The sequence below is a fragment of the Leptinotarsa decemlineata genome, unplaced genomic scaffold (genome assembly GCF_025532065.1).
Source record: "Leptinotarsa decemlineata unplaced genomic scaffold, Ldec_3_MD MMD2_tig00000232_RagTag_RagTag, whole genome shotgun sequence".
NCBI classification, from domain to species: Eukaryota; Metazoa; Arthropoda; class Insecta; order Coleoptera; family Chrysomelidae; genus Leptinotarsa; species Leptinotarsa decemlineata.
The window spans coordinates 322,457-349,451 of record NW_027412546.1 but is presented as its reverse complement, the minus strand read 5'-3'; the positions used below and the strand labels follow the sequence as shown (position 1 = coordinate 349,451).

The 26,995-nt window shown below is 36.0% G+C and overlaps 1 protein-coding gene across 3 annotated transcripts in view; it reads left to right on the top strand.

Annotated features, from left to right (window-relative positions):
* smog (G-protein coupled receptor 158 smog) overlaps positions 1–12,812 on the top strand; it is a 52,997-nt gene extending 40,185 nt beyond the window's left edge. For 2 of the 3 annotated variants that reach the window (XM_074173365.1, XM_074173363.1), the window contains 2 exons: positions 493–513; positions 7,737–12,812. In XM_074173365.1, the coding sequence (XP_074029466.1) occupies positions 493–513; positions 7,737–7,892 (177 nt within the window). In that variant the 3' untranslated portion in view covers positions 7,893–12,812. The remainder of the gene's footprint in view (positions 1–492; positions 514–7,736) is intronic. The other variant, XM_074173364.1, reaches the window with a different exon arrangement.
* The last annotated feature ends 14,183 nt before the right edge of the window (positions 12,813–26,995 follow it).

The window sequence follows — 26,995 nt, the reverse complement described above, 5'->3', positions numbered from 1 at the left end:
CGTGTCACTACCTGAGGGGTAGGCACATTGAGACCTCAATGTAGTACCTTCTTGAAACTAGCTTCAAAGTCTAAGCCGAAACGTCAAACAACTGTAAACATCAGACACGGTTCAACCTGCCATCAAATCTGTATCATATGCATGGTTGATATTTATTCAGCAAATTATTTTTATTCATTAACTACAACAGTTTCTTCAGAATTTGTTCATATATTTCAGAAACTTCTTAAAACTTGGTATATTGAAGTTTAATTATTAACCTTCTTTTCCAAACAGAAAAACTTCACGTAACACTTTGTTTAACCGATGCAGCTCGCTATTCAAATTCTCTATATTTACTTCGAAACGTTTATCGATTGGAATCGGAACTGCTGTCATTTGAATAGTGTACAGCTTTCGGTTGATTAATACCAGGTTCATTTTCATATCCTTTTTCCATCGATTGGTGCACACTCACATAACCGTTTCATCGGATTTTTATTTTTCATGCAGAAAAAAGGAAGCAGAGAGAAGGTGAGTGCTTTTTATACCCGCTATATTCCGTTTGACCCAATTGAGAGCACTTGAAACGTTGGAACGAGTAAACTAATGATACTTTGAGCACGGGTGCCTCCAGTAAACATTTCAATGACAATTAAAACCGTCATTGTCGAGTGAGTGCATGTAAGAGCATGTCCAGAATTATTATGAGGTTGGTAGAACATGCCGAATTTCGTGAGGACTTTTTCTCGTCTGTTTCAGTTTAATGCGTTCAAAATGGCATGTCACTGAATTTTACTGGTACAGGGTGTATTATCTGAAGCGCACGTTTCGCTAACAAAGTTACCATCATCAGGAGATGTAAGACTAAATTTGACAATCATATTAATGTTCTTATATGCATCTAGACAAATCATTACCTCATTAACGAGGGTACTTTGTTATTGTTCCTATTGTTATTTATTACATGATTGATACGTGCCAATGAGAGCAACGCACGTAATTAGATGTAGAAACCAGGTGAAGATTAGAATTGATTTTTGTGCGAAAATCAAAATATTCTTTGAAATTGATACTTTTATTGTGAAGGAAGGATCAGTTGCGATCTGTCAGGAGATTACATATAATGATACTAATATTTACCTGCCAAATCTTCTTAGAATTATTACATTGATTATTGAAAAGCATAAAGGTACATTCATAGATAGTGAACAAATGGAAACGATTGCCACTTAGGTTCACGAAGAATCTGTCTGTGGAAAGAATTTTTTTTTTGTTTCGTCTTATGAGAATCATGATTATTCTACCTTATCAGTTTACAACCTTTTATTGAGGAAATAATTAATTTCTAAATTCACTAATAAGCCTATGAAAAGATATCGAAACGATATTATTATTGGATATTATATAATATAATACAGATTGACTCAAGTCTTCACCGGTGCTAGTCGATAGATTCTATTATAGCTTGCAAGAGTATTTTAATCAATAATTTTAAAACGTGTATTGCATTTTATATTTATTTTTATTGTATTTGTACCTGTTTTATTCAAACCTTTATTAATATATACCGGGTGTCCCACATTTTATGTGACAGGCAATATGTGGTTTGTTGAAGGAGATACACAAAAATGTTTCATACAAAAGTTTTAGGAGTTCATGAGAGCTATATTTTGATATAATTTTTAAATATACAGGGTGTTTGGTGTAGGTGCTACAGACCAAAATTCCATTTTTCAAAATAGAACGCCCTGTATATCATTACATATTCAGATGCTACGTTAAATTCTGATATCATTTCATGTTTGGTTTTTGAAATTCGGTTACGGCGTTGTTGAGTTATTGCTTAAAATGTAAAGTCTTGAGAACGACTATTACTTTTAAAAATATCTCATACAATTATTCTCTCTGCATCAGATCACATGAAAATTAGTCAAAATTTTGGGTGTTCGAAGTAATGGTTTCAATTTTGAGTTGTGGAATTCAGTCAGGAATCATTTTGAATATGAAACAATTGCGAAATTGAAAGAGGTGTATTCGAAAACAAATCTTTAATTAATAACAATGTAAATAATATAACTTGATAAATCATTTCATAAGAATGGTAGGTACCTAGAAATAAGTCATAAAAATTGTTCAAAGTGATGCCCATTAGATATTATACAGGCTTCGAAACGTCGAATCACTTCTCTCGTACAAGTCGCTCTTATAATATCAGGCGTAATATCACTGCACGCTAGTCGAATTTTCATTTTCAGATCATCCACATTCAAAGGGGGAGTAGTGAAAACAATATCTTTTCAATAACCCCATAGGAAAAAATCAAGCGGTGATAAATCTGGGGAACGAGCCGGCCACCGAATTGGACCCTTATTACCAATCCATCTATTTGGGTACGTTCTATCCAGATATTCAGTAACAACCTGTGAATTGTGAGGAGGAGCACCATCTTGTTGCCACCAAATTCCTTGTCGTTCTGCTATGGGAATATCTTCCATCAACTGGATCAAATCATTTTCTAGAAAATGTAAATATCGCAATCCATTGAGATTTTCATTAAAAAAGTAAGGTCCTATGATGCGGCCATTGAACAATCCACACCATACATTAATACCCCAAGTAGTTTGAAAATTACTTTCGCGGACCCAGTGGGGATTTTCTTGAGACCAATAGTGACTGTTATGTCGTTTCACAACTCCATTATTGTGGAATCGCGATTCATCGCTCCACAAAATTTGACTGAATATGTTAGGACTTTCATGTAATATTACCTGAATACAAGCAATGAATTCAAGTCGTCGTTCAAAGTACGTGGGTTTCAAACCTTGTACCAACTGAATTTTGAATGGGTGGTATTTATTTTCTTTCAGAATTCTCTGTACATTAGATTTACTCACACCGACTTCTTCTGCAAGAGTACGGATAGAAACATGTGGATGAATAATAATATAAGCCAACACATTGATCTCTAAATCTTCAGTTCTAACAGATCTCATATGATGACGATGCTTTATAGTAGAAGGAAATGACCCAGTTCGCAATTTTTCTACAACTCTCGAAAAAGTCATTCGTGACGGAATGGGTCTGTCTAGGAAATGTTCTTGGTATAGACGTTGTGCTTGACGGCAGTTTTTCTGACATTCCCCAAAAATTAATAACATATCAATGCAATCACTTGGACTAAACGCGAAAGGCATACTGGAGTTTTCGCACAAAGAACACAGTTACTGTTTTGCAAAGAATCACTGAATCGAACTGACAAGTAGATACAATTCAACAACATTTGTTACTTGATGAAATTGTGCAATATAAAGCAATTCACCCTCAAGTTAGTCACATTCTCAAGAATTTCAATATTATATTCAACCGATATCGATATCGTATCGTAGAGGTGAGAATAATGGTTTGTATTCAGTAGTAGTCTAGTTCAATTTAATAAAAGCTATAGACTGGATTCGTGTACGAGTAAATAAGTTTTTTTGAAACTTTATATTTAAGGAAAAGTGCAATAACTCAACAACGCCGTAACCGAATTTCAAAAACCAAACATGAAATGATATCAGAATTTAACGTAGCATCTGAATATGTAATGATATACAGGGCGTTCTATTTTAAAAAATGGAATTTTGGTCTGTAGCACCTACACCAAACACCCTGTATATTTAAAAATTATATCAAAATATAGCTCTCATGAACTCCTAAAACTTTTGTATGAAACATTTTTGTGATTCTCCGTCAACAAACCAGATATTGCCTGTCACATAAAATGTGGGACACCCGGTATATATATATATATATATATATATATATATATATATATATATATATATATATATATATATATATATATATATATATCATATATGTTTTTATTGAAATGGTTCAAGACTATATGATTTGCATTAAATTTCAGTTTGCCATCTTTATTTAGTTTTAATATTGAATCATTCTCTCAAGAAATCACCGGGAATCGATTATTTAAAAAGTCTACATGGAGAGTTTGTCGAAATTACTTTTGTAGCTAGGTTGGCACCACTGTCGTCTTCTATACTCACGAGGAGTTTGAGCGCCATTCGTCATTTAGTGTGTTTCCAGTACTCAATTTGTTGATTGACCTAAAAGGTGTTTTGCAATTTTTACAATGGATGAAAATATCGAACAAATCATTTGTTTTAAATTTTGCATTGCAAATGAAATTTCGCTGAAAAAGTTGCCTAAGACCTACAGTGAAACGAATTTATGAAAAATACTTCCGTATGAGTGGTACAGTGCATTTAAAAGTGATCAAAATGTGGTGAAAGATTTGCCTCCCTCTGGTCGGCCATCAACATCCCAGCTGAACTTATCATGGCTAAAGTGAAGAAAGTGGTGACTGAAAATCGTCGGTTAATTCCGATATATATAGGTGCTGGAATTTCGTATCATTTTAAACGATTTTTTAGGCATGAAATGCGTTATTGCTCGACTAGGGCCTAACTATCTGAATTTTCTGAAAAAACTCAATCACGTAAAGGTCGATAAAAACACGTTATAACGAGTTAATTCGGACCCCACATTTATAAAACGCACTGTAACTGATGTTGAGACATGGGAAAAACTGAAGTTAGTTTTTTCATCACCGCGGTGTTGTGCACTCAGAATTCTTGCCAAGTGAAACAGTGAATAAATACTATCTAAACAGTATTCGCCATTTGAGGGAGCAAATTTGTCAAAAATGACTCGATATGTGGAAAGAAAACTCACGAAATTTGCATTGCGATAATGGTCCAGCTCTCAAGGCTATCACTGTGAACTTATTTCTGGACAACAAACCTTATGGAACAGCCACTGAACTCACCTGATAAGGCTCCGATCGATTTCTCGTTTAAAGTCGAAAGATGATATAAAAGACAATTTGCAGCGGGTACTTAAGTCGATTATAAAAAAAGGAGCAAAGGGGCCAATGGTACGCTACGTTCCCGATGCCTTCTACGTCGGCTACAACTGTTTGTTGAGGTATGACGATTCTTCGCTCAAGACCGCGCAGAAAAAATAAGTGCTGAAGCCCCAGGGAACGCGAGTTCCTTGTATCAACACACTGGACACCTCGTGGGGGCCCCCAGAACGATTCCGAGGAAGAAGCTCCCGTTTCTCCCAGCCAAACTTTTGGGAGTCATGGAAGATTCGACGGAGCAGATCCAAGACATCCTCAAAGAGTACCTACTGATGATCAGATAGTGAACAACACAAAGCCTAGGATACACTGAAGCCTCACCCCTCCCACCCCAGACCTGCACCTGTACCCGTGAAAATCAACCACCGCAATGGACCCTGACCACCCGAATCGTTAAAACCAACTGATAACTTGGATTGAGTTAGATAAACTAGATTAGGATAGATAAGAATAATAACTTGTAAATAAACTGTAACCCTGGAGAGGCATAAGCCAATAGCAGGCCCCCCACAACCAATGTAACAGAAAACTTATGTTAACTAACTACGTTCGACAAAGAAATAAAATCTCCGATTGAGAAAAATCAGCAAAACATGGTATATCCTTCGATACCACGGTCTGCAGGTGATCTACTTGAATAATTTCATCATAATCCTGCTGCTAGATTTGCATAATTCAATTTCCAGCGCGGTATTAGCCGAGAAAGTAGTTCTTTCCCGACAGACGTTTACCACACCCTACTGTGTAGGTAGTTGGAAGAGACTAATACTTCTAAATTTGTTTCGAAATATTTATTTCCTTATATTATCAAGTTCTTCATCCGTTCTGACCCAGTAACCACGCTACAAACAACCATTCCGCTACTGTAACACTGACTCGTTCTATCTGTGCGGAGGATCTTCACGCTGTTGACCCGCAGGGCACCAGTCTAAGACCTAATTACATATAATGCCACCGATTTAACTTTATTATTACCGAGACGAGCCTTCATGGGAACGCCGAGTTGATCATACCTTTCGTCGATAAACAATGATGAAATATGCATCGCGGGTTCCGATTCATGGTTCTGTAGTTCACTGTGGCGCATTTGGGCTTCGGTTGTCATCGATCCGCCCAAAGTGTACATCCAGAAAACTAGAAAGTAAACACGGCTGAAAGATGAGAGTTAGCCATTACTAATAGCTGAACATCATGAAGGAATTGCATATTACGGCGGCTCTCATACCAGTACATGTAACAGAAAGTTACTTTTTGATGTTTGAAATCACCAAATTACATTTTTACCCATTTTGTTATATTTTGAGAAACATTAAAGTGACAGTTCACACACAGAATTGCCAGTTGACGTGTCAGTAGTGACACTTGACGTATTAGAACTGAGAGTTCATTTATCAGATCCGACGGTTTTCTCTCTCGGATTTCTATGGCAGTTGCTTCTTATTCAAGCGCATTTGGACAGGCTCCTCTTGTTCATAATAATAATAATAATATTCCTTTATTTTATCATTTGAATGCACAGGCAATTCTTTTCAGACCACCGCATAACACACTATTTTTATATCGTGGTTTCTTTCCATTAAACTGATTATATTATTTACAAATATATTGAACAATAAAGGTCCCACTACAGACCCTTATACCTCGATTTATTTCACAGAAACTTCGTCAGGGGGCGTAGCTGTCTGTCTCGAAGCAACGCTGCCACCCCAAGTTTTTCATTCACTTCATCTTTCAACAAAAATACTTTGTACTAGTCGCCTCATATATTTTATAGAACTGACGACCTCGTTGAATCCGTCCATATCCAGCCTGGTTACTGGCGTACGGTTCCCCCAGTCCTCTCATATTTCACTTCACTATCTATTCGAACCCACCTTCATTTTGGATTGCACTTTATTTTAAGCTAACAGCACCACCGCCCTCTGTGGCGATCGAAGAAGTCAGATTCGATGACTGAAAAGCATTTTCACATATCTTCTGTTATTTTTCATACGTCAACAGAGGGTTTGTCAATGTCAACTGTCACTTTTGAAGAATCAGCTACTGTTGTTAACCTCTCAGCGTGAATTGCTGTGCTTTGTGTGTCTCATTCAAAAGTTGAAATGTTACTGTTTTCGACAAGATCTGTTACATTTTTTTGAGCAGGAACAACACTGTCTCAAAACCAGAAAAGGATAATGATTTCTAGATCAGTGCAGAAGCCTGTTAGACATGCAAGAAAGGAAAAAACTACTAAGAGCATAAAAATAATTAGGAGAGGAAAAATGAATGAAAGTCAATGAGGTGAATTCGAGGGGTGAATAATAGTTTCTCACTATTTCCAATGAAAGTGGATCTCCTATTGAAAAAAGGCAAACACAAAAGTTATAGAAAATATAGAGATCTACAACGAATTCTAAAATATTTTGTTTTTTCTGCCAAAGGAATCATTTGTTTTCTACGAATTCTGCTGGAAACTCACCTTTTTGTGTCACGAATATGCTGTAATTTATTTAAATGGAAATAATCAGTGAAACATTCGATTTCTATGTTAAACCTGAAAAATATTTTCAGTCTAAAATACCCATATTTTAATTTTGCATTGTATTTCTGAATCAGAATCAAAAAGTGTTATTACCTTAAGAATCAATTCTCTTTGACGAAGTCAAATAGGTTGAGGTTATGGAACATTTTGGTATAGTTTGTTTTACAATACCTCGTTTCCATCAGAAATCTAGCTCTCCATTTTCGTAAGATCGATAGATATAACTCAAATATCGTATGATCATGTTTAGTTTTCCGAATTGAAGAATTTTCAGTAATAGTTACGTATCGTGTCTTTCAGAATTTACATGGAAAACACAAGGATAAGGACCGAGACAAGCACAAGCACCAAGAAGAAGTCACTGAAGGAGAACCCTCAAGAACTCCGGAAGATTCCGTGTGTAGTAATGAAGGCCCCAGCGCTATATATGCAGACTTGCCCTCGACAACAAATTGAAATGGATTTCAAGAAATATATCTTACAAATCAAGTTTTTATCTATTACATTACATCAGAACTGACGGCGAATCGAGGTGATTCAAGTCCATTTTTAGATCAAAAGCTTTATTGTTTCTCTGTGGAAGGGAAATTTTGTTTCTATAAAAATTGGTTTACCATCATTTGCGTTTTGGTTTTACACCTATTTATCTCAGTTTGCTTTAAGAAACAGATAGAATCGTTTTCGTTTTTTTGAATGATCATATAGCTAATCAATATTTTTGGCTGCAACTCCAAACGGAGCTCGATACTAAGTCTTGTCACAGTATTTCTGTATACAGTAGTTTCACTCAGCGTCGGTCCCTTTGATGTCGGTGTCCAGGAGTTTCATTTTTTATAATGATGACGTATTTGACACTAATGACATTTCTCCCTACTACAATCTCAACCAAAGCGTGTATACACTGCTCAACATAACAACTATTCATATAAACTGCTCAAAAAAAAAACAGTCTATGAAAACCATGTTGGGCACCTGAGAAAATTGTACAAATGATAATTTTGCATTTGTGTAATATTGAAGTAACCCAGATCATTTGGGCAATGATGAACTAAGTTTCAAGTAGATTTTAAAAATTCATGGAATCGGCAGATGTTCATATTCGAATGTGACAAAATATATTTTCATTTCAACAAGAAAAAAGACAAGATAAAGATTGTGTTTTGTTATTCATGAACCATGGTACGAATCCATGCGAAATTTCTTTGTAGTGATTTTTGGGGCCAAATATAGCATATTCATTTATTGATTGGAGAATTCAAGATGGCGGACGAGTTTGCCGATTCGATTATATTAAGGACCAATTATTAAAAATATTCCTAATCGAATTCATCACTCAAGATTAAGGAATCTGTAGAGCCTATTCTTTCTGAATTATGTAGTTACTATTCAGGACTTGAAGAAGTAAAAAAGTAATTGAGTATGTAGTGTTCAATCATACAAAAATAATTTTTTGTATGTATGTACTAACTATAAATGTGTGTGAGAGTTTTCGGAGTCGGAAGTTATGAATTATTTACACTGTAAGATAATAGGTTGTTTTGCTGCTTCCAGCATTTATCCAAGTAAAAATTGATAATAAAATCACTGACAAGTCCAAATGCATTTTGACTATACCATTATATATGTTTTCCGACAGAAAACAACTACTTCTTTAGCTAATAACTCGACATATATTGACAAATGTTGATATTTGAATCTATACAAGTCTATATGTCTAATCAACCCCGAAAAGTTGCTGCGTAGATTAAAAACAGTTATTCTAAATGAAACATGTCCTATTAGTCAGCAACTTCTTATATAATGTAAATTTGACTATCAAAAATCCCTTACGACTGTTAACGTTTTGGAATCCAAGTCTCCTCAGACATAAGTGCAAAGCTTCTCACTTTGGAGAAACAACTTTGCAAATAGTGGGACTTCGCCTGATTCGAACAAGGACCCAACTGCGGACCGTTTTGAAGTGTTCCTTATCAATGCAGACCATGCTATCACGGTTGTATACACACAGGGACTCGGTATCCCTCCTAGAGAGCTCTTGCACAGTACCATGGTTCATGAATAACAAAACTCGTTCTTCATCTTGTCTTTTCTCTTGTTGAAATTAAAATATATTTTGTCACATCCGATCCCATGAATTTTTAAAATCTACTTGAAACATAGTTCATCGTTGTCGAAATGATCTGGGTTACTTGAATATTACACAAATGCAAAATTATCATTTGTACAATTTTCTTAGGTGCCCAACATGGTTTTCATCGACTGTATTTTTTTGAGCAGTTTATATGAATATTTGTTATGTTGAGCAGTGTTTAAACGATTTGGTTGCGTGCCTGTCTTGAACTCGTCGTTTGCGCAGACCTGAGACTGCAACTCCTGGGTCTGCGTGTAGAAAATTCAAACCAAAAATCACCCGAAGTGGGATTACTGTATATAGTATACTGTGGTCTTGTAATGTTTTCAAAATCAAAATAGGTTTATTACCCATGTTCATATGTACAAGGTTTCATCTGAATCTTTAGATTTCTCTAAAGGCTATCTATTTTGGTATCAATTACCGTGTATAGATGAAAAGGAATTTTCGTCGACGTCAAAAATTGTAATTCTTCAGCTTTCATGATTTTGTAAGTAGGTTCCATCACAAATATCGTTCCAAGATCTCGAATACACATAGAAGGTGCAATGAGAATTGTATATCCGGCTTCAGCTCCTTGATTTCAACAACACTTTTGAAAAGTTACCCACTTTATTACGAGCGAATATATTAATCATATCAACCAATTCTGTTGGTTCGATCTTCCGACAAGAGAAATTGGAATACAGGAATTTCAAATACATTTGTACACCTTTCATGAAACATCAGACAGTTGATGAAAACATGTATACATCAACATTGATGAAAATATATCACTCTCAAAAACAGCAGGGGATTAACTAAAAAGTGAAAAAGTAGGATTCATTCCGTCTTTTGTACTTTCATGTGTATTCGCATTCTTGTTGTTATACGTCCATTTACAAACCAAAATGTAGACATCCACATTCCCAATATTTAGGAATGGGGGACAGGATAATGATGGTTCAAAATCCTGCCGAATAATCCTCGATAAAAAATTATTCCATCTTCATTTTTGACACAAGTATACAGTGTGTCCAAGATAAGGATCCTAAGCATGGGAATCTCAGTACCTGTTGGATATACAGCTTAGGTTAAATTAGGAAAAAGTTGTGTTCTTTAAAGCTTATTTACATGCCGTTTAGAAACTTGAAGAATTTTCATGGCCTGCTGAGATATTTGGGAAAAACGAGAATTTGACAATATCAATTTTATTTTTTTCTGACTTTATTTGAAAAGATATCAAAAAACGAATAACACTTTTTCATTGGCACTTTTAAGGTACTACACGATGTTATTTTTAGATTTTATATCCGACGTTTCGTTTTCAAGAAACCATCATCAACTTTATTTTTTTATATGACCCGAAACAAAAGTACACCCTGTATCTGATTCCATTTTTTATTACGAATTCAACGATGTATCACATGCCTTCGTTTTCTTTTTAGTTTGAAGGAAAATTACATTTTTTCTATTTTTAAAATGTATTTTTAAGTAGGTTAATAATGATTTTTTTAAAGTAATGAAAACAACAAAGAAATTAACGCATTTTTTATTTAATTCAAAGGAGGTGTTCAAACAGGTTTCCGTTATTTTCCAAACATAAGTATGATCTTCTAACTGTAGAACTTAAAACATCACGTAACATCTCTGGTGTAATACTGTTAAATGCGACAGTTACACATTCTCGTAACTGCTGTTCAGTTTCAAAAGAATGTTGGTAAACCCGGTTTTTAACAAAACCCCATATGAAGAAGTCCAGAGGAGTTAAGTCAGGGGATCGCGCTGGCCAAGACACTTCACTAAAGGTTCCAATCCACCTTCCAGGAAATCGCTGCGAAAGATACTCTCGAACTTGTCTAGAATTATGTGCAGGAGCACCGTCTTGTTGAAACCAACAGTTATTGACCTGTGCCAGAGGTAAATTATCTAAACAGTCTTCTACATAGTTTTGCAATAAATGATGGTATCGTTCGGCGGTCAAAGAATTATAGTAAAAAAACGGACCTAGTATTTTAGTTCCTAAAATTGCACACCACATATTAAACCCAAAACGTTTTTGATGTCTTGATATTTTCTTAACACGCGGATTTTGCTGAGCCCAGTAATGTGTAGCACGTTAGCATGTCAAACTTTTCTTCATGGCTATAATGCTCACCCGGCATATTCGACGATAATAACACAATATTATCTATTCAACAATAAACAATAATAACGACAATAACAATAACTCTAAAAACAACAACTCGATAAACAGGCTAACAACAACGACAATTACTATTGTATCGTGTAATTAAATAATATTTGACAGGCTCGGTGACAAGTATTTACGTCAAAGCATTTGTTTGCAAAGCCTACTTAAAGATTTTTTTAAAAATAGAAAAAATGTAATTTTCCTTTAAACTAAAAAGAAAACAATGGCATGTGATACATCGTTGAATTCGTAATAAAAAATGGAATCAGATACAGGGTGTACTTTTGTTTCGGGTCATATAAAAAAATAAAGTTGATGATGGTTTCTTGAAAACGAAACGTCGGATATAAAATCTAAAAATACCATCGTGTAGTACCTTAAAAGTGCCAATGAAAAAGTGTTATTCGTTTTTTGATATCTTTTCAAATAAAGTCAGAAAAAAATAAAATTGATATTGTCAAATTCTCGTTTTTCCCAAATATCTCAGCAGGCCATGAAAATTCTTCAAGTTTCTAAACGGCATATAAATAAGCTTTAAAGAACACAACTTTTTCCTAATTTAACCTAAGCTGTATATCCAACAGGTACTGAGATTCCCATGCTTAGGATCCTTATCTTGGACACACTGTATATGACACTGTTAAGCTTCTCATAGATTTTTTTATTATCTGAGCTTTGGTTTATATCTTTAAAAAGATCTATTGAAAAAAGTTTCTACTTTGTATGTATTTTTGTAAAAACGTCTGAATAATTTATTTATTGGAAAAAATAATAACCATTTCATTCATACATCTCAAATTCTTTGATACGTCAACATGTTTATGCTTGTATTCTGCTTGAAAACTTCTTTCCCCCATTCAACGTTTGCCTTTCCCGCCATTTGCTTGAATAAGTGTCAAAAATAAATATTTTATATCATATAATGACGCATAGTTATCTAGATGCTTGGTGCATTATTAGAGGAACACCATCATTTTTTGTCGAAGTAAAATAAAATGGTACGGGACCAATCTAGTCCTTTAAAATAAAATAACAGATTAAAAAAAAAAAAAGAAATGTGACCATTCAAAAACTAGGACAGACTTTTGGCATAGAATTTTCGTCAATCTAAAGATTTATTTGACAGAGTTTTTCCAAATTCGGGTTCCTACACAATAGGAGAGATTTCTCCCAGCTACAGAGTGTTCAAGTTAGAAATCCTCATTTGAAAAGTGTTGCCAGCGAAAAGAGTCATTAGAATAAGTGAATTAAAAATTGAAATCAATCACTGTTGAAGCCTAATATTCATGAACATTTTTCTTTCAACACTTTGTCTAGGAATCGCTGTAAGACTGTCAACGAACTGATAGTTACTTTCTCTGTCAAAAATCACTGAAGAATTCTACTGAACCAGAAACCCGTGACAAATATGTTGACTCTCTACTCACCCTGTCCACCTTATATCACTATAAAGACGATATCTGCATAAACTTACTAAAAACGAATTAATAGAGATCTATTGAGTTTGGCGAAGATATTTCTGAACACTTTTTATGAGCTTGTATAATCCGTTATATTCTGTTTGTTGATTTCTAGCTTGAACGGAATTTTGGGTTTCATTTTGTCATATGTTAAAGGCAGTGGCAGATTCCATTTAAAAAAATTACTTTCTCCACTGGTTTGAAGTAATAAAAACAATTTTGTGCACACAAACATTCACAAATGGGCCAAACATTTTGAACAGGATTTCGTTATGTCAATACTAATTCACACACAGTTTGGGTGAATTTTATTAATTCCACTGATAATGAATTCAATAGAAAATTGAAGAAATAATTCAATGCAGCTTTGATAAGATATAAAAATGTGATAAGAAGTACTTTTGGAATTTCTGGCAGTCTCAAGGTAATTTTTAAAATGTTCACATTTCTTTTCTAATATGAACTAATATAATTAAAGCCAAAGAAATCAAACTGAATTTGTAAATATTTATGGTACTAATTAATGTGATTTTTATTCAGAAATAAAGTGTTATGACAATTTTATTAGCCAGGAGTTTTTATTATTACCTTTTCATTTAATAGTCTAAAAAATGGTTCATGAAGTTTGTTGTAAGGTGATTGACAATGTTTCATGATGAATTTCACTAGTTCGGACTTCCATTGTCTACTATATAAAATGATTTGAAATCCTTAAAAAAACTAAAAAAGAAGAATTAAAAATGAATAACTGAAAATAACAATTATATTAAGCAAAATGAACCTGAAATGAAATAATAGTGAAATAAAATACAAGTAAAATAGAACAATTGAACAAAAATAAATAAAAATAAAGAAATGAAAAAAAAAGAAAATAAAAATAAAAATTTGAGAGATTCCAAGTCACGTTAGTTCACAACGTTTCGATTGTTAGTATCTACAATCGTCTTCGGGTGATGACTGGACTGATTCCTCCGAGAGATGACTATTTATAGGTCGTTCGAGTACTTTCACTTATACCCGCTTTCCATTTTCCGCTTCACTGATTCCGTGGGAGATGACCGTTTTGGCGGGAGTTGGCCATTTTTCGCTTAATGATGAGTTTCCATATGTTGCGTATTTCTACGCTGGCTTGGCTGAATACGTTGTTGGACAACATCTAAGCGGCTTCCTTGAAATTTCTCCTGAACCAATGTTCCTTTCTGTGCAAGATCTCAGCTTGGGACCACTCGATGTTGTGTTGATGGATCCAAACACGGTCTGCTATTCCTGATTTGCTGGTTTCACCTCGCTGTGTGTGTTTCTTGTGCTCGGCAATGCGAACATTCAATGGCCTCTTAGTTTCACCAATATAGGATTTTCCGCACTCACAGGGTATCCGGTAAATGCAATTCTTGGAATCGCAGTCCGCGTTTGGTGGCCTGGTTTTCGTGAGGCTGCTACGGATAGTGTAACCGGATCTGAAGCAGGTTCTGATGTTGTACTTGGAACCAATTCTTCTTATTCTCTCCGATAATCCTCTGATGTAGGGAAGTGCAAGCACTGGTTGTGACGGCTTCTCTTCCTTGCGACGCTCCTGCTGTCTTCTAGCCAAAGTCTTTTCTACCATCGCTTTGGAGTAGCCATTCCGTTGAAGATCATTTTTGATGATGTCTAGTTCTTTCTCGATACCTTCCTCTTCGTATTACAGAGCCAGAAAGCAGGGTCTAATAAAGTCTTGATGATTCCTCTTTTAGTCGATTGATGGTGGTTAGATTCGTGGTTCAGATACTATCCCGTATGAGTGGGTTTTCGGTATACAGATGTTTCCCACTTAGTGTCGGTCCTCTTCACCCTAGGTCTCAAGAAGGAATTTGACATCATCAAAAATGATCTTCAACGGAATGGCTACTCCAAAGCGATGGAGTAGCCACGCAAGGAAGAGAAGCCGTCACAACCAGTGCTTGCACTTTCCTACATCAGAGGATTATCGGAGAGGATAAGAAGAATTGGTTCCAAGTACAACATCAGAATCTGCTTCAGATCCGGTAACACTATCCGTAGCAGCCTCACGAAAACCAGGCCACCAAACGCGGACTGCGATTCCAAGAATTGCATTTACCGGATACCCCGTGAGTGCGGAAAATCCTATATTGGTGAAACTAAGAGGCCATTGAATGTTCGCATTGCCGAGCACAAGAAACACACACGGTGAGGGGAAACCAGCAAATCAGGAATAGCAGACCATGTTTGGACCCATCAACACAACATCGAGTGGTCCCAAGCTGAGATCTTGCATAGAGAGGAACATTGGTCTAGGAGAAAATTCAAGGAAGCCGCATACATGTTGTCCAACAACGTATTCAGCCAGGCCAGCGTAGAAATACGCAACATATGGAAACCCATCATCAAGCGAAAAATGGCCAACTCCCGCCAAAACGGTCACCTCCCACGGAACCAGTGAAGCGGAAAATGGAAAGCAGGGATAAGTGAAAGTATTTGAACAACCTATAGTCATCTCTCGGAGGAATCAGTCCAGTCATCACCCGAAGACGATTGTAGATACTAACAATCGAAACGTCGTGAACTAACGTGACTTGGAACTGACTTTCATTTCTTTATTTTTATTTATTCAATTGTTCTATTTTTACATGTATTTTATTTCACTATTATTTCATTTCAGGTTTATTTTGGTTAATATAATTGTTATTTTCAGCTATTCATTTTCAATTCTTCTTTTTTAGTTGTTTCAGGGATTTCAAATCATTTTATATAGTAGACAATGGAAGTCCGAAATAGTGAAATTCGTGATTGACAATTTTTCATGATGAATTTCATTAGTTCGGAATGCCATTGTCTAATATGATATAAAATAATTTGAAATCCCTAAAAGAATCGATACAAATTAAAAATCGAAAAGAATAGCTGAAAAATAACAATTATATTAAGCAAAAAACCCTGAAACGAAATAACAGTGAAATAAAATACAAGTAAAAACTAGAACAATTAAACAAAAAATAAAAAATTAGCAGATTTCAAGCCAAGTTACTTCACGACGTTTTGATTGTTAGTTTCGTCTTCGAGTTATGACTGGACTAATAAATAGATAGATTAGATAGATATATTTATTTGACAACTTTACACTTGAATGTTTGGTGCAAGTCAGTTAAAATATACATAGAAAAAGAAAAAAAACTAGTCACAAGTTAAAAATATTGAATCATAAATTGTAAATAGAATGATAGTTTTGAACATTACAATAATCAGTCTAAAATTTTTGAAAGTGTCAAAAAACAAATATTTTGTATAAACATGAGCTTCACATATCAGATTAAATAAAATCAAATCTAAATTGGCATAATTGAAGTACTTAAATAATCCTGAGTACTATAAAAACAGTTTTCCAGGAGCTCAGTTCTGACTCTGTTTTTGAAGGCGCTTTATCGAGTACAATATTGTGTAAAACAAGACTTTTGTACTCCCTGGACAAAGTTTTATTATAGTATATACTATACTGGTCATAATAGCGCCAGTTCTGGAAGCTGGGACCAAAAATAAGAAGAAGAAGGAGCTTTGTTTGAGCATTTTGAACGAATTAGGAAGATGATTGTAGAGATTGATATTCAATGAATTTTTAATAGACCTTGTGAGTTTGTATCGAGGCTGCATGAACAGATCTGCATTTCTTGTAGCATGATGATGAATATCCTGATGCTGCGGATAGATTGATTTATTTTTATTGATTCCAAGTAATTGACTATATATGAATACCGATGTTAGTGGCAGTATTTCCATTTTTTTGAAAAGCTGCTTATAGTGATCTATATGATTGGCATTCATCAATATTCTGACTGCTTTTTTCATAAGTCTGAAGATTTTAATGGAGTGAGAGGAATTACCCCCACTATATCATAATTCATATGTAAGTGGAACAAAGCAAAATATGAACTTCTCAGGGCGTCAAGAGACAATCCTCTATTTAGCTGTCGAAAAGCAAATTTACTCTCACACAGCTTCTTACTCAGTTCATCAATGTGTGCATACCATGATATATTCCGGTCAAGAATGAGTCCTAGTAGTTTGGCAGTATCATCGCCATTTTCAGTGGTTTCAGTATTTAAGGTCGTAAACAAGACCTTCTGGGACTTGCTTTCATTTAATTTCAACTGATTTTTTGTGAACCACAGAGACGACTGTCTCAGAGTATCCTCAGTAATTGATGGTGATTCGATTATGTTTTTCTGAGACGTTATTAGAGTTGTGTCATCTGCGAAAAAACATTTACATTTACCTGGTGACATAAAATGACTGAACTCATTGAAATATATCAAGAATAGCAATGGCCCCAGAACGGATCCCTGCGGTACATCATTCTTGATAGTTTTATTGGCATTCATTTTTTTTTCACTGTAATTCCATTTCAGGTTTTTTCTGCTTAATATAATTGTTATTTTTAGTTATTCTTTATAATTTACATTGTTCTCTTCAGAATTTTAAATTATTTTATATAATATTAGACAATGGAAGTCCGAACTAATGAAATATTATAATTATGGACAGTGAATTTTACGACTTTGGATCAATGTTTTCATGTTCCATCTGAGGGATGCCTGTTGAGAGATTTAATACGTGACGAATACAGTCGTTAATCGACCAAACTGTCATTCCGAGAGATCGATTTTTTCATTTTGAAAAGTTCCTGTTTGCCAACATTTTTTCTGACGGGAATGGTTGGCCTTATGAGTGGAACAAAAACTATATATCTCCCTGTATAGTCTTCAAATAAATTTGTCGAGCAGTTGCAATTTAGGCACTAGGCCGGAAAAATGATACTTTCTCAAAGAAAAAACGTCCGGGAAGTACCAATTTCCCGATAATAGATTTCACTTCATAGACAGAATTTCATAAACGGATAGTTGTAAAAGAAAAGTAAGTGGATGGCACAGTTGAAACGATTTTCATAGTGGGCAACATGTTTCGTGATAAACATTAATCCGTGAAACCACTCCAGAATAACTGCCGTGGCAATTATTATTGTTATCCGCCTGAATAAAAAAGTTAGTAGCTCGAGATGAAAGCCGAATTAGAAGCACAAACTCTAATGACTGACTAATAAACTACAGCTACCCGGCATGCCGCGTATGTCATATCAAAAAAACTCTCAGGAGCGGATCTAGGAAATTGTTGAGGGGGCGCACTTGTGATGACATTTTTTCCCACAAATGAAGGAAAATTCAGCTGATCAGTGGACATGATGAGGGTTCAAAATGAAACCAATTACTGTACTTTACTCAAGATATTCTGTTTATTTCATGAAAGCAATATAGAAATAGAAAACAACAATAATTCATGGATTTTGTATGTCTTACAAATACATGTTACCAACTGAACTGAATCCTATTGAGATTTCAATAAGTATTTTTTGTTTGATTTTATTTTCTGATTTATCTATTGTCTTTTGGGTGTATCTGTTCTCTTTCGCTATTTGGTATATGATTTTCCTTTCCTTGTTCCGGGCTTCATTGTCAAGTGGTATCCTTAACATTCTGTATATGAATGCGTTATAGGCAGCCATTTTGTGTGATGGTAGGTGGTTTGAACTTGGGGGATCAAAGTACTCCAACAGATAAAACAACACAACGATGGACTACATTCACATACGTAGGTCATCAACTTAACAAACATCTTCAAACCCCTGAACATCAACATCACATACAAGCCAAACACGAAAATAACACAAAAAATAAAGAGCTATGAAAAAGAAGAAGACGAAAACCTAAACGGAGTGTATATCATACAATGCTCGGACTACAACAAATTCTATATCGACCAAACCAAGAAAAAAACTGATCCAAAGGTACGACGAGCACAAAAAGGCATACATAAACCCAATTATATATAAATCAAAACTCGCAACACACGCCATACAAAACAAACATAACTTTCCCCCACCAGAGAACACAAAACTCGTAAAACAAGTCATTGAAGGAAACCGTATGGACATCTGGAAAAACATCCATAAATTTAAAAGTCATAATTCACTTATCGAGAAACAATTACGAATAAAACACAACAAGACCCAACATTCACTATACTACACAATACATAACACATTCCTAGAAACAGTGAACCTAGAGAAAATCCAACACAAAGGATATCACTTGATGTAACCCAAATACAAGCAAATTTACCTGCAGTACCTGCACTAAGGCGTTCTAACCGCATAAAAGAACAAACAAGAGGATGAAACGTTCAGTTTGAGTAGAGCCTTGAAGATGATAGCACGACCAGCTGTCGAAAGCGCTCGCATATAATAAATAGAAGTTATAAAGCTTCAAATCATTTTTGTGACATATGTTAATATTAAAATACTGAAAATAAAGAAAATTAATTACATCATTCCCATATTGATTTTAATTTAAGAGCCACCGGTAGACAGTTGTTTCAGCCTATTAGGCATCGTCAGTACCGGGCAGGCGGTCCTCGATTGAAGACAAAATGAGAAAAACCAAGAAAGTACTTGATAAAAATAGCTGCGTAAACGCAAGCGAAACATAAGTGGAACCACCTATTGGTGTGACACCCAAGTCAACTTGCCAAGTTTTTATGTCAGTGTTGGTGATTTGACCAATCAACCGACAACTGCGGTAGCAGAAATTTGGGAAGCTAACCTGAAATGCCATCGGAAAACGAATCCACATGTTTCTAGAAATGATATGAAATCTAAAAGGGTTAATGCAGTCAAGCTGCTGGAAAATAATTTCATGAAAATAAAAAAATAAATAGATAAGTACTTCTTGATCATTCCCATATTCCCATGATCAGCCATATACAGCTGTTTCAGCCTATTGGGCATCGTCAGTACCGGGCAGGTGGTCCTCGATTGAAGACAAAATGACAAAAACCAAGAAAGTACTTGATGAAAATAGCTGCGTTTACGCAGCTATCTGACCACGTAGTAGCTATAGCAGCCACAAGGCAGCTATATGGTGGTCATGTTAGATGTAGCCTGGGAATTCTAGGTCTTCTGTAGCCTGGGAATTCTAGGTCTTCTAACTGGAACCACAAATGTGCGGTTGGCTTCTGTTCTTGACTCCGTGCTTATGTGTTGTTTCCTTCTTTCGGCAAACAAGTGTTGCCCATCTTCACACTCAACTGCACCGCGCTGATGAAGCCAATAGCCAAAAACACGTGTCAGCGGTTTGCCCCCCCCCTTTTTTAGAGTGTTGTGTCCACGAATTGTTTCATTTGTGATTTGTATCATGCACACTCGATAAAATATCTAACAGTGACTGAAAATATTATTTCAAATTTAGTGATAGTTTTTTTTTCATTAAATGAGGGGACAAGAGTGTGGGACTTACTCAGTCACCACGATATTTCCCCACAATTAAATGTTTTCTGTATCCAGGGGTGAGAGCCCTCCGCCTCTTTGCTGGAGCCGCCACTGAAAACTATGTTAACCCACTTTCGAGGCAAATAAAAGCCACTGTGGGTGTTTAATAGTGTAGATTGGACAATAATCGCCGTGAAGCGTTCTTTCGCGATGCAGGTACTTACATTCGTGTTCGTTATTTTGCAGCAATTATTTAACCTGCATGGGTATGTGGGGCTCCGAATGGATTTTTCTGATGTTACCTTTGATGGGTCATTGAATGCAAACGAGGTTTTTGCACACTCATTGCGGCGTTTTTATGGTTCTTCGGTAAGAGGTCGCTAGCACCGTTTTCAATAATTTTTTAGTTTTCATATCCTTGATTGAGAGGAGGAATGTGAAAGGAATATCGGTAATAATCGATAATAAATTGAGAGATAGTAGGTCATATTTTCATAGCGTTATAAATGGTTCGACATTCGATGTTCTGATACAAAAACATTGACGTAAAAGGCTCTAGCGTTACATACTTCAGGTGGAGAAATACCCGAGTCATATTTGGCATATTCAAATTGTTTTCGAAACACATTTAGGCAAACCACTTTTAGTCTTTTCTATGGGACATAACAATTATATTTATATATTCAGAATGCATTCTAACTGTCTTTGAAAAATAATCAAAACATTGGAGGTTAGGGTTGACTGAGCTGAGAATCACGCGTTAAAGAGTAGGACCTCGTTATTCCTTAGCTAGCACAAGTTTCGACTTTTTGGAGTTGTTGTTCGTAGGGGTGCGACAGCTGGTTAATGAAAAAACAGATTTTTCCAAACTAAAAATCATATGGGTACATTTGATTAGCGATTCATTTCTCTCATGTTGGTTCATTCGTCTCGAACATATGTTGACAGTTTAAACTATTTAGCATATTTAGTTTGTTGATGAGAGGTATAAAAGTTACACGTGTTTCAAGTGTTCGGCAATTTTTTGCTATCGAACTCCAGTGCAAACTGGAGCGATACGATAAGCAACGGAGCAGTTGTTTTCATCAGTTGTCATGAGCTCCTCTGAGGAGGAAGTTGTTTCTGCTGGGTACACCCATACAATGTTTAATATTAAACACAGTGGTTTCCCGTCAGCTCTCTCAATATGAACAAAAATTTGGAGAGTTTTAAAGAATGAGATCAAATAGTTACCATGTTTTATTGAGATTGGTGTCAAGAGGACTGGAGAAGCACGGGTTATGCTCCACCAATTTCACGAACATGAACAATTACCCGACATGAACGATATTGCGCCTTTCTTTCGCCTAAGCGACCCAGCAGCAGTGTCTCCCTCACCGACGCGACTCCGATAATTATCGGTGTAGTATCACTATCGCTCATTATATATGTACGCAAAGGCTCAGGATATGGAGTGTATTCCAGATCACTAAGCCTAAGGATTAAGTGGGGAAAAGTGGTCCAAACAGAACTGGCTGGTATCTCAATCGCCACAAAAGAAAGAACCAGGAAAGAAATTTCTGGCAAAACCATAACAATCTGTACTGACAGCAGAAAAGCCTTATTACCCTTGAACAGACAACGTGTTACTTCAGGGCAAGTACTAGAGTGCCACCAAGATTTAGCCAAAGCCTCGGTAGATAATAACATTATCCCGAGGTGGGTTAAAGGGCACGACAAGAGTGAAGGTAATCGCATTGCCGATTCTTTAGCCAAGGAAGCGGCTGGACTAAGGATTTTAGGACCCAGTGGCACCAACGATCTGATGACCTCGACAATTGCGGAACTAGCCAAATGTTATACCCATGCTCAATCCCTACAGAGATGGGATGGGATCAAAGGATGCAATCTTGGCAGGATCACCTTGGGCGACCCTGGGAAGCTGGCGCCGAAGAAATATCTGGCGATGACCAGGAAAAATCTACGCTTGACAGTAGAATTTATGACTGGCCACTGTCAACTAAGGAAACACCTCCATAATATGCAGGATGTGTGAACAGCAAGATTAGACCGTCAGGTATGTCTTATGCGAGTGCCCGTCAATAAGAGGAGAGGTCTCCCAGAGACCTGTCCACCTCCCTGGAAAGGACAGGCTGGACGATGACCTAGGAGGACAACTTCTCGGGAGGATGTACAATGGGTCACATTTGACCTAAGTGCTATGAGCTTACACTCACCCTCCCTACTCTACAGATACAGATATGCATGCACGCCTATGACTGATCGGTGCAAATCTGGATCGGGTTGCTTATCTGTTACATCGCTTATAGTATCGCTCCAGTGGGAACCGCGCCTTAGCTTCGAAGCAACACGTTCGACTGATAGATTCGTAGCGATAAATCGCCCATCAATAACAATCATCACCGCCGAAAGTAATAACGAGAGCTGAGGAATTCGAATTGGCCATTATATCATCTTTCGATAACCAGCTTCCATAGCAAAATAACGAGTGTGGCAACGGTACCGAGTCGTTCCACTTCGAACTGAAAAATCTCGAGTCACAATTATGTAATGGCAGGTTGTGATAAAACGTTCGATTGCGGGTCTCGATGTAAACAAACGTTATGCAAAAAGAGCATCGTTTCATTTCCCGAGGACATGGGAATGTTGGTATCGTGTATCTCTGTAATTTGCCCGTTTACAACCTCACTTCTGCAGGACGGCAGAGACATCGTGATGAATTGCGCGGTGAGGAATGAGGTCTTTGAAGAGGCTGGAAATATTGCCCTCGGGCGCTGAGTTTATTACAGCTTCCGCCAGTGATGTTTCCCCAACAGATCTGGGATGGGAGGTTTCTTGGGACTTCAAACAGAACATGCTGAACAGCTGAAATTGTGAACATATGTTCAAATCGAGTATACCAACATAAAAATTTTAAAAAACGCTAGTCGAATATGCGAAAACAGTTCACGGCGAAAGATTGATTTTCTGAATTTACAAGATGTCCGACGAAGAAGTTAAGGTTAAAAAGGGCCGCAAAGCTGCAGCTGAAAGTACAAAACGAACCTAAAATGATGCTAAAGCAGAAGCTAAAGAAGAGGTCGACGCTCCGCCAGCCAAAAGAGGTCGTGGAAGGCCGAAGAGAGCGTCGAAAAAGAAGCCAGAAGCAAAGGAAAGCAAAGCTAAGGTAAATGGAGTAGGTCGCCGGGGAAGATCCAAGAAAGAAAAGGTGGAATCAGCTGAAGGAGAGGTTGATGAGAAAAGTAGCGAAAATGCAGATGAAGATGATGAATAAGGATATTTTTTTTATTTGACGGTTTCGAGATATTCAATATGTTGAATGGATAGATGAATGTAGTTTGAGTCAGTATTGAAATTCACTTCTTATCATAATGAATGGTTGATACTCGGATTGTAAGTTTATTTGTCCTCTAGTTCATTCCACTTTGAGTGAATGGAAATTTTGTACATATTTTAAGTCAACAGTTGAATTTAATTAATACTGTTTGATATTTATTTATTTATTTATATATTTATATCCAAACAGACCTATCGGTCTCATTACATGGATAAATTGAACATTGTAACTTAATATTACAAAGAAAAAAGTGCATAATGCAGCAACAGCACACATAAGAGCATTATACACTCATATCCAAGATATACCTAATGCAAGCAAATGCTTCTAAATTCACTTTGTGAGAGAGTCCAAGCCAAATCAATCATTGCATTGAACTTGTTGGCTATGTATGGACTCTCTCATTTTAATATCCTGAAAGTACATGAAATAAGAAAATATAACCTCAAAGGTTGGTTTTCAATGTTCAAAGACACTGCCTATTTTTAGAATAACAATAATTTAGTTCCATCCAGTAGCGGTTGAAACTTCGTTCATGAACTCGGAAGGAGAATAGGCCAAGCAACGAAAGATCACCGTTCTACCTCTTTTTTGATAGAAATAATTAGTATTGCTATTCAACGTGGCAATGCTGCTTCAGTACTTGGAACTATTCCGCCTTCACATAATTTTGATGAGATCATGCCTTGCCCTAATTTCAGTACGGAACTGAAATCTCTTCGAAACAAGCCTATCAAGGTTAATTCACAAGTGATTGATCCACCTTCTTCTCTTTTTCAGTGCGGTCGATGGGCTTAGGTCATTCTTGCCCCCCAAATATGAGTTGCAGTCCTCCTAGTTCTGGTTCCCTTTCAGTGGAAGAGCTTCATCAAGCAAGAGCCGAATCGATCCCTCTACGAAACCCTTCTTCACTTGGAAGGATCGATTGCAGCTTGAGAAATGGTCCTTATGGAGATTCTGTGAAACATGTTCTTCCTTACGAATCAGTAGAGAGTTGTCCTGAAAATCAAGAGAAGAAAATTGGATTGGATAATTTAGGAAACACTTGCTACATGAATAGCATTTTACAAGTGTTGTTCAAGACGAAGAATTTCAAGAACGAGGTTTTAATGATGAACGAGAACGGGAATGTTTCCTACTCATTCACCAAACTCAAACACCTGTTCATGCAGCTGCAGTTTCGTAAGAATGTATTATCTTTCCCTCCAACCGATTTCCTGGAGTCTTTGAGGTCCACTAGATACTCGTTAGGACAACAAGAGGATTGTTCCAAAATCTTAGGATTCTTGTTGAATACTCTTCGTGAGCAAAACAATAGCAGAATCAATACTCCTGACCGCTGTGGACTGAATGATTCCGTACAGTCTGTTTCGTCTTGTGTTTGTAAATCTTTTGCTGGAAAAATCCTCACTTGTTTACTTTGTAGTAAATGTTCGAAAAGTAGCAAAAACGTATGTGAATTTCTGGAACTTCAACTAGCGTTTCATAATATGACTAATAACCAGTCCGTGCAAAGCTTATTGTTAAATCATCTGAAAATGGAACTTTTAACAGGTGATGATCGACTGTATTGACAAACATGCGCCAAACCAACTGATTGCTATAAGGAAACAAGTATAGTTGAGGCACCAGTCAGCCTGATAATAACACTGATGATCTTCAAACAAGACTCAACCTCTGACGGAAGCAAGAAACTTTTTCGAAGGTTCGAAATAGATGAACATTTCAATCTAGCAGACCACTACTATAATATTCATGTAGTCATTGTTCACTGTGGTTCTGGCGTTGAATTTGGTCATTATTACGCCATGGTCAAAGACTAAACGTACTGGTTTAAGTTTGACTATAGTCGTGTCAAGAAGTGTTCTGGCGATTTATTGAATCTATTGGAGCCTCTGGAGTCACCCTACATTTTGTTTTATGAGAGAGAGGACGCTGGCAGATCAAGATCTTCAGATGATGTGATGCTGCAGGTTTTTCCAGCCGCTGAAGAAGCAAATGCGCAACTGGAATCAATGAAGTCGCCCCGGAGCGCAAATTAATTTTTATTGTTGTTTTTATTTTCATTGTTGTTTTATAAAAAAACTAATTAATACTTTTTGGGAAAGAAAGTTTTTGGCTCCTTCTGAAACAGCTACTTTCATATAAACATTGAATTACACAAAAAAAAATTCTTTCGAAACAAATAGTTCTAAATGAACACTGAATTATACAGAAGATACTTTTCCCTACTCAGTTTCTATTTCAAACATTCGTTGTGGAATAAAAATCAGATATCATTCACATGAGTTCTACTTTAAATAAATGGTAATAAATTGCACTTACATGGAACACTGTCATCCTCACCGGTATACATCGATGTTTCGCCTTAAGACACTTGCCCCAAGGCTCTTCAGTACCAAATTGGATAACATTATAGAAAATACATATAATTCATTCATTAATCACGATTTTGAATGTCACGGAATAAGCTTGATCTGCTAATGTCATCGATGACATCGTAATGACATTCATTCACCTATTTGATTCAATCCCAGCCAAGAGGAATCTTATTTGAATTGACGGTGTTATATTTTTAGGAGTGTCTTAAGGCGAAACATCGATGTATACCAGTGAGGATGACAGTGTTCCATGTAAGTGCAATTTGTTACCATTCATTTAAAGTAGAACTCATGTGAATGATATCTGATTTTATTTCACAACGAATGTTTGAAATACAAACTGAGTAGAGAAAAGTATCTTCAGTATAATTCAGTGTTCATATAGAAGTATTTGTTTCGAAATTCGTGTAATTCAATGTTTATATGAAAGTAGCTGTTTCAGAAGGACCTTCTTTCAGTTTGTGTCTGAAAATTACTTATTTGCATGATCTACACATCCATGTATAGAGTTACTTATTTTCAAATCATTTAGTTCCTTCCTTTCTTTGGAAGATTCCCTCATCCTTTTTTTGTATCAAGATGTAGTAGTAGAAAGCCAAACACTTTCTTTCCCAAAAATTAATCACTCCTAAAAATATAACCCCTTCATTTTTAATTAATACTGTTTAGGAAATTATTAATTCTACATATTAATTCACAATAATTAAGAGTATTTTATAATTTAGATTTGTGAGATATGATGTACCTACAGTAAACTTGAAAAAC